This window comes from Synchiropus splendidus, chromosome 1 (assembly GCF_027744825.2).
Source record: "Synchiropus splendidus isolate RoL2022-P1 chromosome 1, RoL_Sspl_1.0, whole genome shotgun sequence".
NCBI classification, from domain to species: Eukaryota; Metazoa; Chordata; class Actinopteri; order Syngnathiformes; family Callionymidae; genus Synchiropus; species Synchiropus splendidus.
The window spans coordinates 31,135,936-31,149,801 of record NC_071334.1 but is presented as its reverse complement, the minus strand read 5'-3'; the positions used below and the strand labels follow the sequence as shown (position 1 = coordinate 31,149,801).

At 40.6% G+C, this 13,866-nt stretch overlaps 3 protein-coding genes across 4 annotated transcripts; 2 read left to right on the top strand and 1 right to left on the bottom strand.

The window, feature by feature from the left end:
• The first annotated feature begins 626 nt into the window (after window positions 1–626).
• Window positions 627–4,459, top strand: meiob (meiosis specific with OB-fold). Its single transcript, XM_053888103.1, has 13 exons — window positions 627–881; window positions 966–1,023; window positions 1,117–1,248; window positions 1,483–1,555; window positions 1,615–1,810; window positions 2,332–2,432; window positions 2,510–2,562; window positions 2,725–2,820; window positions 2,912–3,004; window positions 3,440–3,581; window positions 3,640–3,826; window positions 4,018–4,105; window positions 4,175–4,459. The coding sequence occupies exons 1-13, from the start codon at window positions 825–827 to the stop codon at window positions 4,285–4,287; spliced, it is 1,389 nt and encodes a 462-aa protein (XP_053744078.1). The 5' UTR covers window positions 627–824; the 3' UTR covers window positions 4,288–4,459.
• Window positions 4,460–5,003: 544 nt separating this feature from the next.
• mlst8 (MTOR associated protein, LST8 homolog (S. cerevisiae)) lies at window positions 5,004–10,570 on the top strand. 2 transcript variants are annotated; one of them, XM_053877516.1, is made up of 9 exons: window positions 5,004–5,091; window positions 5,340–5,517; window positions 6,005–6,056; window positions 6,136–6,298; window positions 6,371–6,446; window positions 7,471–7,623; window positions 7,693–7,817; window positions 7,935–8,098; window positions 8,881–10,570. In XM_053877516.1, the coding sequence occupies exons 2-9, from the start codon at window positions 5,389–5,391 to the stop codon at window positions 8,997–8,999; spliced, it is 981 nt and encodes a 326-aa protein (XP_053733491.1). In that variant the 5' UTR covers window positions 5,004–5,091; window positions 5,340–5,388; the 3' UTR covers window positions 9,000–10,570. The 2 variants fall into 2 exon arrangements, with proteins under 2 accessions (XP_053733491.1, XP_053733502.1); XM_053877527.1 differs by having other exon boundaries at window positions 5,052–5,091; window positions 5,345–5,517.
• bricd5 (BRICHOS domain containing 5) lies at window positions 10,052–13,861 on the bottom strand. The gene is made up of 6 exons (XM_053864893.1): window positions 13,841–13,861; window positions 12,540–12,671; window positions 12,318–12,467; window positions 12,146–12,253; window positions 10,863–11,013; window positions 10,052–10,146 (listed from the first exon to the last, which is right to left on the bottom strand). Exons 1-6 carry the CDS (start codon window positions 13,859–13,861, stop codon window positions 10,052–10,054), a joined length of 657 nt encoding a protein of 218 aa, XP_053720868.1.
• Between the last annotated feature and the right edge of the window lie 5 nt (window positions 13,862–13,866).

Here is a 13,866-nt window from a genome sequence, read left to right as displayed (position 1 = left end):
GATGGGGGGCTGAGAATTCAGCATGAATAAAGCATGTATTTGTTAGCACTGCTTTTATTAATGGACTCACAAACCGCAGGTCCAGGTCCAACCGTAGGTCTCTCTAGGAACCAAATAAAGAATTGATCCCTCCACTGGGGTAAACAACAAAGCTTAACATTATACAGTACAGACTCCATCAATAATTCAATGAACCTTTGGTAACCTGATGTTACACTTAAGGCTGTCCCCAACATTGAATCACAGATGTTTGTCCTCATGACAAGTGAAGATTAAGGCATTACGTTGGGTGGATGAGAAGTTATGTGTATGAATACTTCATTATATTCTAGGGGAAGAATGTTTTCACTAGCATTGATGTAAAAATGTGTGTGCGTGTGTTTAAATCTAAACTTTACATGAATCAACTCAGTTTAGTCATTTTGTCACATTCTTGAAAATGAAAGCTTAAAGACATCTGCAATTACTACAATTGGTTTTGTCCATTTTTTATACTGAAGAAAGCGCTAAAATTGATATTTCCGATGCCATCAAATGAGGTTTATAAACTATCGCGAGATTTCCTGGTCAGCGCGCGCAGGGAGCAGGGACTTTTGCAAACTTCAATTACAAGGTTAGTCCTGAGAAAAATGACGAGTTAAACTGTCGCTTTGTAGTTTGTTATGGATAGCTAGGTGGCGATTGGTCAGTAATGTAGAAAGTGAACAGTATATATTGCCTATTTATTTTGAGAACAGTTGCTCAGTGTTTGAACATTAGGCTACATGCTACGCTAAACTAGCTCAGTAACGCTTTCGTCATATTTGAAGTCACGGAAGCTGAAAATGGCCAATCAATACTGCATTGCCATTTCTGAGTTGCACCCGAACTTCTCTCACCCAGTAAGTATTATCAAATGTAATGTTTTCACACAGTTCTAACTTGTCTCATTGTGTATTTATTCAGTTATGTATTTCTTCTTCCAGAAGATTGTTGGCATCATCATTGGGAAAAGTGACGTTAAATGCTTCTCTGACAGAAGAAGTACGTTTTTCATCCGCTTGCGCCCTCTCCTGGAGAATAATGTATCTACAGGGTTGTGAAGTTTTCCAGCTAACTTCAGTGTCTTCGTTGTAGATGCTGGTGCGGAGAGATTCACTTTCAGCTTCACCATCAAGGATTCCCCCGACTTCTTCATTAATGTGACGGCCTGGGGAAATGAAGGCTTCGTCAGCAGGCTCTCAAACAGCTTTGGGATCGGAGACTGTGGTGAGATGGACTTCTATCTGTTGTTGAGTCTGCGAGTCTGTTGTTGAGAGTATTTAGTGATATATGATATTTCAATACCAAAGCAAGACAAACCACACCCTGTAGATTACATGGAATTTAATAATGCATTATCCACACAGATGCATGATGTGCCTCCGATTACAAACTCAAAACATTGAGATGCTTTTTAAAGTAGGTGCAGATCATTTTTGGATGTTTTTTATTGCCTTTCAGTGACAATTGAGAACCCTCTTGTTTCCAGCAAAGACCCAGTGAAAGGAGACACATTCTGTCCCTCCACACCAAGGTATGATGCCAACCAAGAGACTGTGTGTAACTCGTAAGTTATTGGTGTTGTTCTCTCAGTCTGTATAGGTTGATGGTGGATGAGTCCCATTGTCAAGTCCATTTGTGTGAAGACATGGACACAGTCGACCGGCTGCTGCCACTCATCCACCTTCCAGTCAAGGACCCCAGAGACTTCTATTCTTTGGGAGACATAGAGGCCAACGGGCGGAGCCTTGATGGAATGCTGATTAATATACTGGCTGCAGTGAAATCAGTAAAACCTCTCAAATCCCTTTAACATTTTATATTTAATGTGTTGATTGTGTTCTTTCAATCTTTAATTCTGACGAAACAATACTTTTGTTTTTGTGTTGCTCACTTTCTGTGAGGCTTTAAGAATAATGATGATGATGATGATTATGGTTATTGCAAACAAATTATTTTGAAGAATTGTGTTAACATGAACATGACAAAAGCTGAGCTGTTTTTAATTAGATCTCACTAAATTCAGATGTTTAGAGTCTATGTTACAAAAGCACAAACAGTCAGTATTTTTTTTTAGTAATCTTAATGCCCATTTCATTTGTAGTGTTATTTTCACGCCCTGTGGGGGGTAAGGAATTAAGTTAAATTATTTACATTCATTCAGTCCACCTTCAGACCTCAAGCTTACTAAATTTCAGGATATATTTGCTGACAAATTAGCTGCACATAATTCACTTCATAATGAAGTGAAACATCTCTTTCTATCCCTATACAGTTCGACGGAATAACTGAAGCTCTAAAATGTTTCAGGTTGGGGAGCTAAGACAGTTCACCACCTCGGACGGACGCCAAGGTCAGAGGCTGGAGTTGAAGCTGTTTGACGATCTGGTCCCGTCTTTCCCTCTTGTCTGGTCAGTCATGCTTATGAATGAACTATGAAGGACTTGCTCCTTTTCTGTGTGCATGACTCACAATTGTTTTCCTTCAGCTGGGACAGAGAACCTATTCAGCTCGTACACAGTCAGATATCCAAAGGGACGGGTAGGTTAACCGCTGTTTTTCAGATCCAGCCACAGTTTGTATTTGACTGTTATTCTTGCCTGTCACGTCCTATTAACTCACAAGCCCTATGAGATGCACGGTTATTCCAGAGGAAATTGTGCTCATGTTAACTCACTGTTGCTTTGACTGAATTGCCATCAGTGCTCTTCATCGCCGATGCAAAGATCAGCTTCGACAGTTTTCGCAAAGGCATGACTGCAACCGTCAACTCTAAAACCATCATCACTGTCAATCCTGGTGAGCGGAGTCGGGAATACAGATTTAATGTGAATTACCACTCATTAATGTTAGCTATTTTGTCTCTGTGACCTTTCATATTTTCTTTTAGACACCAGAGAGGCCAGTCTATTGTTTGGCTTTGCGAAGAAGGCTGCTGACTCTGGTGCCCTTGAGCAAGATCAAACGCCTGAAGATATGACTGGTATGAAGACTATTATACTATTATAAACAAGTCCTCTGCATTTATTATAATCCTTATTAATTTACTTTCACCAGGTTGGACACAAAGGAGTTTTAATGTTTTCTCTTACTCTGGTTCTGACCAGACATATAACTATATACATATAACTTACACAACTGTGTGACAAAAACATTGCTATGACGAAAGGGAAAGAAAGAGAAGAAATATGGCAGCCAAAAATGTGTCCTCTTGCAATCAATGTCCAGGTCTGACCCATATCGAGTAAACAGAATTTAATGAAGAACAAACTTTTTCACCGAAAAGTATGTCAACCAAAAAGTTAATTTTGGATGCTCCTATAAGATAACAGATTGCTCATACTGCTTATAGTGTGGGGCTCGATCATAGTGATAAAAGACGGGTAACTGGGAGGAGTGTGTGATTTATGGCCAACAGTGGAGTCAATCACTGACGTCTACACCGTGAATCAACTGAAGCAGAGGGCTAAAGACACAGAGGTTTTCTTTGGCATCACGTACAGCTTCATTACCAGGCTGGATCTGGATTCTCCTCTGTCCAGAGTCATCAGGACACGGTGGTAAGTCAAGGCTAGCTGGTGTGATCAACTCGCGGTCCACTGAATGTTCTGGGCTCAGTGCCAGGTGCAAGACTCTGGTGAATGATGACGTGCAGAGCTGCTTCAACCAGCTGTGTCCAGGGAGAGGTCAGGTCTTCTCCTCCACTACAGGTTTTGACCTCCTGGTTGATGTCACCGACCACACTGGGACACTGAGCGCCTGCACCCTCAGAAGTCCAGAAGCTGAGAAGACTCTTGGATGCACAGTTTGTATTAAATTGAAATGCAGTCATGTTGCAAACTAGTCAATGACATCGTTTGTTTTTCAAAAATGCCAAATACAGGTGAACATTGCAAATCATATTGTAACAAGAAAAAATCCAAATGCATGTTTGTCTCCTAATGTTATATCTGCCCCAAATAATTAAGAAAATGAATAACACTGTTGTTACTTCAGAAAGACGAATTCACCAGCCTGACTGATGATGAGCGGACAGTGATGAAGTGGACCTTTCTTTTGGAGAGATGCAAAATATACATGAAGGGAGGCTATCATACATACTGAGGTACAGAGTCACTTTTCCCATTGAATCGAATTGATTTCCTTTTATAGGTTGTTCCCACCACTAAGCTGAAGAGTGGGGTCAGAGGAGTGATCCTGGATTGCAGCCTTGCAGACCCAGGGGAGGTGAAATATCACATGACTGCTCTACTGCAGCAAGACTGAGACCTGCACTGGAATGGAAAGTTTCTCTGTTGTTCTCATCACTGTTCAATGCACAGTCTCTGTTGGTTTTCAGGACAGTTGTGTTTAACAATGACGTTTGGCGTCATTTCTTTATGTTAAAATATGTGGGGGTCTTTATCTTTTCAGTGAACAGAATGACCAACTTGCAAAAAATAAAGATAATCATCTTACTAAGGGGTGGATTGATTCATGAGCTAGATTTTAGTAATGCTGTCGAGGTTGTTTCTCCTGCGGGCAAAGTCCAACTCCTTCATCTGGATGTAACTTTTTTAAATGACCCAGGTCACTTACAGATTTGAAAAACATGCTGGGGGTCAATCCAGGACAGCTGTGTAGCAGTATAAACTTCAACTCCAAAGCTATTAATTTCAAGAGCCACATTAATCCAATAATTTATTTAGTTAAACCAAACAATTTATCATTATTTTCATAAACAATTCCAATTACATTTCAACATAGGTTCCATATCATATATCAGCATATAGTTTTGAGCAAACTCAAAAGTATCAAAACTGTATGTATCATCGATCATACGACCATGTAATCTTGTAACATAACAATCTTATTGTTGTAGTTTAAAATTCAATAGCAAAGGTCACTTTTACCCTTTAAATTAACAGCGTTCTCGGTCAAGGAACTTTTGTGTGTAGCGATACCAAACCCAGTCACTAGAGTCCAGTATTTCACCGACTATCGTCACACCGGAACTGAGCTCTCTTGTCTCAGTTGTTGGGGACATTGAAAAGAGACGTACTGTTGTCGCGTCGTCGCTAGAAGTTAAAGGTAATCAAAGATTTCCTCTCCGTTTATCTGCATGTTAGCCTCATCATTTGTCCTTATTAAAAGTACAGATAAACTTATACTACTGCCCTGCGTTGAATTTCAACGTGTGGTCTTTTTAATGCTGCTATGTCAACGTTGCTAACGATAGCAAACGAGTGAAGTTTGTATTCAAAACAAAGCATTCATTTCTAGTCGGAACTTTTGTTTGTTTGTTACATTTTACTCTTAGCAAGTCGGGTTTTTTTTAGCACAGCACCGTCAAGCCTTCGATCAGGAAGACTTGGGAGCAGTCAAAACATGAATGTGAACCAGGGGACAGTGGGCAGTGACCCAGTGATTCTAGCCACAGCTGGATACGACCACACCGTCAGATTCTGGCAAGCCCACAGTGGTATTTGCACACGAACCGTCCAGCACCAAGACTCGGTATGTATACTACATTCTGCCTTAACTTACCCCTGATGAGGTTATTATTTCTCCCATAAAATAATATTTGTCAATACCAACATGTCAATAGAAAGTTTGTGTGTTGGTCTCAACACTTTTGAAGAGAGTATGTTGTAGTAATTGAACTAGTCAGCTAACGGCAAAGTTGTTTTTATGTGGCAGTGGTGGTGAAGGTGTTCCTGGCCTCCAAGATTTCTGCAGAGACCCTTTAGAGATGATGAATTGTATGAAACAGATTGCATCATCGTGTATGTGATTCAAAACGATAAATGGAAGAAGGGAATGATAAAATGTTACAAGACCCAAGGGAATGATAAAATGTGTTACAAAGTCCACCCACTCTTTTAGCGACTTATTTCTTCGTTATTCTTCTTGTTCATATGTGAAATTTCCCCACAAATAAAGGATATCTAATCATAAAACCAAAGAATGTGTTTAATCTATGGTTTTAAAAAAATGTTTTCAGCAAGTGAACTCACTGGAAGTGACACCTGACAGGAGCATGATCGCAGCTGCAGGTCTGACTCTAGTCTAAAACAAAGTAATCCACCTACACCAGCTAATAGAGTTATAGTGTGTCTTGTGTCTTGTTTTCAGGATATCAGCACATCCGCATGTACGACCTGAACTCCAACAACCCAAACCCGGTTATCAACTACGACGGCGTCAGCAAGAACATCACGTCAGTGGGCTTCCATGAAGATGGTCGCTGGATGTACACAGGAGGTGAAGACTGCATGGCGAGGATTTGGGACCTCAGGTGCAACATCGAAAAATTGTTGGTGATTTCTTGTTCATTTTGCCAGCTGCTTAATACCAATGATTCTGACAGGTCAAGAAGTCTCCAGTGTCAGCGTATATTCCAGGTCAACGCCCCAATCAACTGCGTGTGCCTGCATCCGAACCAGGTGAACATCCATCCAGTAGTCAATTTGGAGCATACATTCATGGACTTCTTCTTAATGCATTATAATAGCAATCGAAATGATAGAGGTAAAAAAAACTTTTAAGTGAGAGAAAAATAATGACAGCATTGTATGTGCTTATCTAAAAGAAAATTACCATTCAAACTGTGGAGAGGACTTTGTGCTAGTGGGTATTGATCTAAAAGGGTTTGAGGTTCATCACAACCACATCATGTGTCTCCACTGTAGACCTTGACCACATTTCTGCCACTTCTACTATGTTTGCTTCTCCTACTACTGGTGAGGGGCGAGACTACACACAAGAGTTTGTCTGTGTGCTATTACAATCTGATTGAGTGGGGATGCTCCGTTTAGGGTTTTTGCTGCAGATCACCGATACCGATCACATGGATTGACTCTCAATTTGTAATCAAAATGATGAGACCTTCTTTGAACATGAACCATCAAATCATTTTAATTCAGACATGTTTTTATAAACCTCTTCAAGGAGGCAAAAAGTAGAAAAACCTTGCAGAATGCAGCTACTTATTTTGTCAAAAGGACAACTAAAAAACATTTCATTTAATGTGAGATGTCGAAGTTTGGTGAATCTCCAGAGACTTTGCTATGTCCGTGCAATATTTACATACTGGCCGCTTGTAGTGGGACTCCGAGACAGAGAGCACTGCATTAATGAATGTTTCCAATCCTGACATTTTGAAATGTTTCAGACTGACTCCAAATCGTTGATGCATTCGGTTGCTTCCATCTCCGCATAAGCGACACCTGAGAAAGGCTATTCATCCAGCTTGGTGAACAATATGTGATCAATATTGTGATCGACAGATAGTGAGCAACATTCACCGAACACACTGATATCGGCCGACCATGATCAGAGACCGATTGTTCGGAGCATCCCTAGTTCTGAGCACTTAAACGTATGACTGATTGTACATCTCATATTTTTACAGCCGTTTATATCCTGCGAAGTATGTAGATTGCTTTCAGTGCGATTCTCTGTCATCAGGCGGAGCTGATCGTTGGAGATCAGAGTGGTGTGATTCACGTTTGGGACCTGAAGACGGACCACAATGAACAGCTAATCCCTGAGCCAGAAGTGTCAGTCAACGCCGTTCACATAGACGCTGATGCGAGCTACATGGCAGCAGTAAACAGTTCAGTAAGTGGCGTGCAGTTTTTGAAAATGAAGATGTCATGAGGGCAATTCGTCATCTTCTATGGTGTACAGGGAAACTGTTACGTCTGGAACCTAGCTGGAGGCCTCGGTGATGAAGTGACACAGATGATTCCTAAAACCAAAATTCCTGCACACAAACGCTACTCGCTTCGATGCAAGTTCAGTCCAGATTCTACGTAAGTCTTCACTGTGTTTCCTTCTAGTCTCCTGCACTGTAGGAACTGTCATTGTAAATCCTTGCAGTGTCGTCTGGTGATTTACTGCTTTGCTTTATCAATGTTTGTCTTCTGAAGCCTGCTGGCCACCTGCTCCGCAGACCAGACGTGTAAGATCTGGAGGACGTCTAACTTCTCTCTGATGACTGAGTTGAGCATCAAGAGCAACAACCCTGGAGAGACTTCCCGGGGCTGGATGTGGGACTGTGCCTTCTCTGGAGACTCCCAGTACATCGTCACTGGTCAGTGCCGTTTATTTACACACCACACCACCACACGCCATTCTCATTTCACGTTTCTTCGTTTGTGGACTCTTACTAAATATTGATTGTAAGAAATGGCGCTTTTTGGAAAACTCCAAATGTCCATTTTGTTTTTGTAAAATCTTTTTCTTTAATAGATATATTGGTATAACCTATCATCGAATACTGAGCTCCGTTATTAGTTAGTTTAATGTAAATGTAAATATGGATCTCAAAATAGCTAAACATAGATAAAAAGTTAACAGTTCCATGTACAGTCAAAAACAATTTATATTTTCCAATGTTTACAGAGGTAATCAGCCAAAAGATTTTCATTACGATCATTGTTTTTTTTTTTTTTAAATTACTCCATATAAATCACAGTTTCTTTTGGCAGGGACCATCCACTTTGGGCTTTTTGTTTTGGTCGATAATCTTCTCAAATTAAATCCATTGAATTGAACATATGAATTGCTAAACATGTGAAAGGTCTTAAGGTCTTGTCTGTGTGTACTCATAACACAAAACATAAATTAAAAACCAAAATATTGGCACTGACTGTCCAAAAGGTCTCCCTCTGTTTGTATTGTTCCGTGGACTGGCTGCCTGTAAAGGGTTTCGAATGTGTCCATCATTGGTGTTTGTACTAAAGTTTGGGTATTTTGGGTATAAAATAATCTGTTCCAAACTGGGGTGGATGAGCGTGTGAATAGTTCATGTGAATTGCTAGGTGTTTTAACACATCAAAATGAGCATTTAAAATCTTTGTGCGACTTTTGCAGCCTCTTCAGACAACTTGGCTCGTCTGTGGTGTGTGGAGACTGGAGAGATCAAGAGGGAATACAGCGGTCACCAGAAGGCTGTGGTGTGTCTGGCCTTCAATGACAGCGTGTTGGGCTGAAGACCAAAGGCCAGAAAGTTGACTAAAGACTGGAGAGAGATTATTTTCCTTCAGAGTGCTTCAGACATCAGTGGAAGGTTTGGCACATGCTTAAACTAAAGACACTAATTTCACTAAAAGTGAATTAAGAAAAATGATATCGCTGATACATGAGATGTTTAACTTGTTGTTTCCTGACTGTGAAGTTCAAATACAGTGATTCCTCAACTGATCAGGTTCACCTTTCACTTTCTTCTGGATACAGTGCAGGAGTTTTTTACATCAGCCTTAATATTTCAAAGCAGGGGTGTCCAAACCAGTCTTTATGTGTGGCCCTTGCTAGAACAGTTTGGACAGGATGGACGAGAGGAATAATACTGATGTAAATGAAAATAAACATGGTAAAGGTCGCAGAGGTGAAAGAGCATACCCCCTCCGCAGCACCTCAAGTTATTTATTTTTGCAGTGAGCTGGTGCAGTTTCACTGTACAAGCCGTGTGTACTTGCTTGTGTTGGATTAAGACGAACGTATACAACTTGCAGAATCAATCAGGTCACCTTTTTTTCCGCCTCATTGGCAGAGTTTGTTTTTCCCCAGACCTGGAGGCATTGAACATGTGCGCTGCCAAGATAGGCAGTGTTTATCTAATGCAAGATTCGAAGATTCACCTCAAAAAAATCACATGCGGAATACAAGTGAGGGAGAAACCGCAAAATAATAAAAGAGTGTGTTCTATTTAGTAAGCTAATGAAACATTCAAATTCAGTTTTTATTATTATTAAACATTGCTGATGTGAATATTTCTACAATTGTGGCTGACAGAAATCTCAATCAAATATGCGAAGAGTGTTCTGTCTTATTATTCTTGAGCAGAATATGAACTTGAATATGAGCACATGATGACATGCCATTGTCCATTACTTTAACAGTCAGTCCTTTTTCTCTCCAAAAAAGTGCAGATTACTTAGTTTATTGACAGAGAAGACTCTGCGTGTGACTTCCCACCTCAAAGACCAGAGAAAAGCAAGACAGGCTTGTTTCCTTGAGGTTTGCAGGATGAGACAATCCTGCATCACTCTGGTAGGTAGTAGAAACACACAGACACACAAATGTTGCTGGGAAAGCAGATGTCAATGCAGAAGTAGACCAGTCTTTGCTTCCCTGGACCTGACAAACACAGAAAATGTGGTCACTTTTAGACGGTGAAGAGTCAAGCTCAGCAAAACACAGATGTGGGGAACATGTCACGGAAAGATCTGTCAGTCAGCATTTCCAGCTTAAATTGCTGTTTCAGATGAATATTCTTTTTCAGCATATTGATTCATTCTGAGATGTTTCATTACAAAAACGCATGTATGAGAATGAGGTATCGTTGAGATGTGAAGGGGTCGAGTGGAATATATTTCTCAAAAGATTGATGTCTGTTACAGTGTAAAGGTCAGTATGGTGAGGGTCTGGTTTCTGCGCTACACTTGGCGCCACTGACCTTCCAGCTGGCCACTTTTCAGATCTCTGCATGCAGTGATCCTCATGTGAAAACAGTTCGAAACTGCATTAAATATTAGCTTGTAGTCCCCAAATAAACTTTTTTGATGGCGTAACTACTGGTTCACAAAGACTTTCTTTTTTGTGCATACAGTATTTTGACCTAAATTCAAATGTGCATTACTTTAAAGCCTACACTTTTGAAGTGTAGTGATGTGCTTGTTTAATTATCCGTCTACGCTAGATGCGTCGGCAGCTGCGTCACTGTTGCCTTATAAGTTAAATGGAGGGGAAGTGTTGAGGGATTGTGATCAATGAATGATATTCCAGTTTGCCTTGTGAAATATCACCTTCAGCCACCATGATGGCAAATACAATATAAAAAGTTGAATTCCTACCCTCGGCTCTCCTGGTCCAATGGACTGTGCGGTTCCGACAGAGACTCTGCAGCGGCTCCTCCAAAGACGAGGTGTCCACCTGGCTGGCTGCCAGCACGCGCAGGAACTCTGTCTGTCTGTGGGTCAAATTGCTGGACAGCTCGATGTGACTCTGTTCAGGATGCAATTGAAAATAACTGTCATTTTCTCCATAACGCAAATGAGTAGTGTTGTTTAGCATACGATAATAGCACATTCACTATAGTCGGATGAAAACCTAGTTGTCTTTTTAGTCAGATGTATTCATTGAAATTCATGCTCAGCTTTTAAATTCTGCTGAATATGTTGAATATGAATATGTTGGTGTCTTATAAGGAGGAACCCATGTACTGAATGACTGCCATGTGACATTTGATCGTCATGTGTTCTTGCAACCGGGTGTCCGGTTGCAGATCTGTGCTTTTATTTAGTACAAAGGCTGTGTGTAATTGCAACATTTACTCCCCGGATTGGCTCAGACAGCAGACCTCTCCACGCATAGATACACCCCAGTGACTTAAGAAACAAGCATCCCTCCTATTGCTGTGAGGGACCAAGAAGGCCATTGTGCTGGGGACAAAACACCGCTCTTAACCTCTCATCGATAAAATCACCTGCACTATTGTCACATTTGCACACTGGCTAGCACAAATGGGACACCATTTCCAAATAATTCATTGGTCTTTTAGTGGCCATAAGTGATGGAACATGAGGGAAAAGAATGGGTGTGTCACACGGATTTCCTCTGCACTTTGATCTGACTGTTTCATATCTTAAAAGCAATGACACAGAGTAGCCATTGTGCCCAGTGCAGGGCTTCAGCCAGCTGTAAGAAGATCCCTGGGGTGCAGGGAGGGCAGCAGGGATCAGATGTGCCTCGGAATTCAGTCTTCAAGTTAAGTTCTGAACTCTCTTTGAACATTTCAGTCTTTATCTCACTCCTGAGTGTGTAGGACACAATGCATTTTAGAGCATCGTGCAGTGCTTCGGTGTTTTGTGGGTTGGATTAAAATTTAAATAATGTGGTCGTACATTTAATTCTCTTGAGGATATGGCAAAACTATTTAGGTGTCGATGAAATACTTTAATATACCCACATTACTGCACCAAAGATTGTCATTTCTGTTGTGTGTTGATTTAAGTTATACATGTCTTCAGTTTCATATATATCACCGTGGTTATTTTGACAAAAAAAATCTCTAATCTTAATCTAGAAAAGCAAGTGATATTTATGGTGTTTATTACATCATCATCAAGTCTGTTACCATTTCGCTTGGCATTTGAAGCAGTGAGCTAACATGCTCATAGTCTGCGGCCTCCATCTGTCGCAGGAAGCAGCTCGCCTGCTCCACTGGTTTGTAACAAATCAATCTCTGTGCAACAAACAAACAGTCAGACATCTTTTTCAACACTTTTTCCCTTCACATCAGGACATACTTGCTTGATATCAAAGACAACAGTGGACGTCTGATTGGCTGGTGCGGTCACTGAGAAGGTCACCAGGTTGTTGTGATGGTCCACTGTGGCAGACTGGTTGAGCAGAACTCCAGTTTGCTCTGGAACTGTGACTCGAAGAGTCTGTACAGACTGACAGTGATGTGATGTGTGAGTGACTGACAGCAGTCGATGGCCATTTGAACTTGAAATGGTTGTTGATACCTGAGTGTGAGGTGGTTTGAGTCCCAGTTGGCTTGTCACACTGAGCGTAATGATTACGAGGAGTAGAGAGGCCGAGAGGCTTACCCAGAATGCTTTATGTGGGAAGTAGGGTGCTGAACAAAAGCCCCCACTCTGTAGAGAGGAACAGAGAAGAGTGAAAGCAGTGCGCAGCGCCGTCACCAGCCAAATAAGTTTGTCCACATTAGGACAGCATTTGTAGAAGGAAGGACACATTGTGAGGAACTAACGGCCGTGACAATGTAAATGTCAAGTTTTGACCAAATAAAACAGCATTTTGTTTATGGAAAATTCTTTAACCACAGGTTAAAGACTTGATGTTGCTTTTTTGAATCATAAATGAAAGATCAGTTTGGCACAGATAGTATACCATTGGGAAGAGGAATGAAGGGCCAAGTATTTAACCCTGAGGAACCCCACAAATGGCATTTCATAGCCAACAGAACAGAAGTTTTCCATAAGTTCCCACATTTCTAAAAACATGCGGGAAGACAAATCGATCTGAAAATCACTTTTATCACGTTCAGTTCATTTCCAATTACAGACATTAGTTTGTGTACTGTGAAACATTCTTTGGTTTTTTGACTTTGTACCATGTGTGAGACATAAAATCTAATTACAGGATAATTGTTTATTCACAATTAATCACCTTTTGGTATTGGACACCAGAATGAGTTGAGTCTGTCCACGTGAGCTTAAACATCAGTGTGGAAGTGCTGCAGTGATGAGAAAACTGTTTGCAGTGCACAGAACATTTTTTGTGTTTCTATCCTCAACTTTTGTTTCTCTTACATTCTCCATCCATGAGTTTAATCTCGCTTAGTCTCCTTCATTTGGGATGTTTGTCATTGCATTGTATAGTGTGGTACACAATATGCATTATTTGGGTTGATTCATTATTTTTGTTTGTAATGTAATGTAATGTAATGTAAGCCTTTAAAGTCACAGCCTTACTTCATACACTTAACACATGAAGAAAACCATGTGCAAATTTTTAATTTGTTAACAAATGCAAACTCACATTACCCTTAAGTGGAATCCATCAAACATATGACTGGTCAATATCTGTTTTACAATGGGGTTTTTCAAACGTCAAAACTATTATCAAATGAACACGCTGGCTTCTTGCTCTGATTTTTTCTGAACTCATACGGGACCTATAATGGACCTGAGGTACCCTAAAATCCATTTTCAGCGCAGTGTAAAATATCAAAATTCAACTGATGAGAATGTAACTCTACAACGACTGAGTAGTAAATCAGATATAGTGGTACCGCTCTTACCCCGACCCGTTCGTCTTCCATACTGT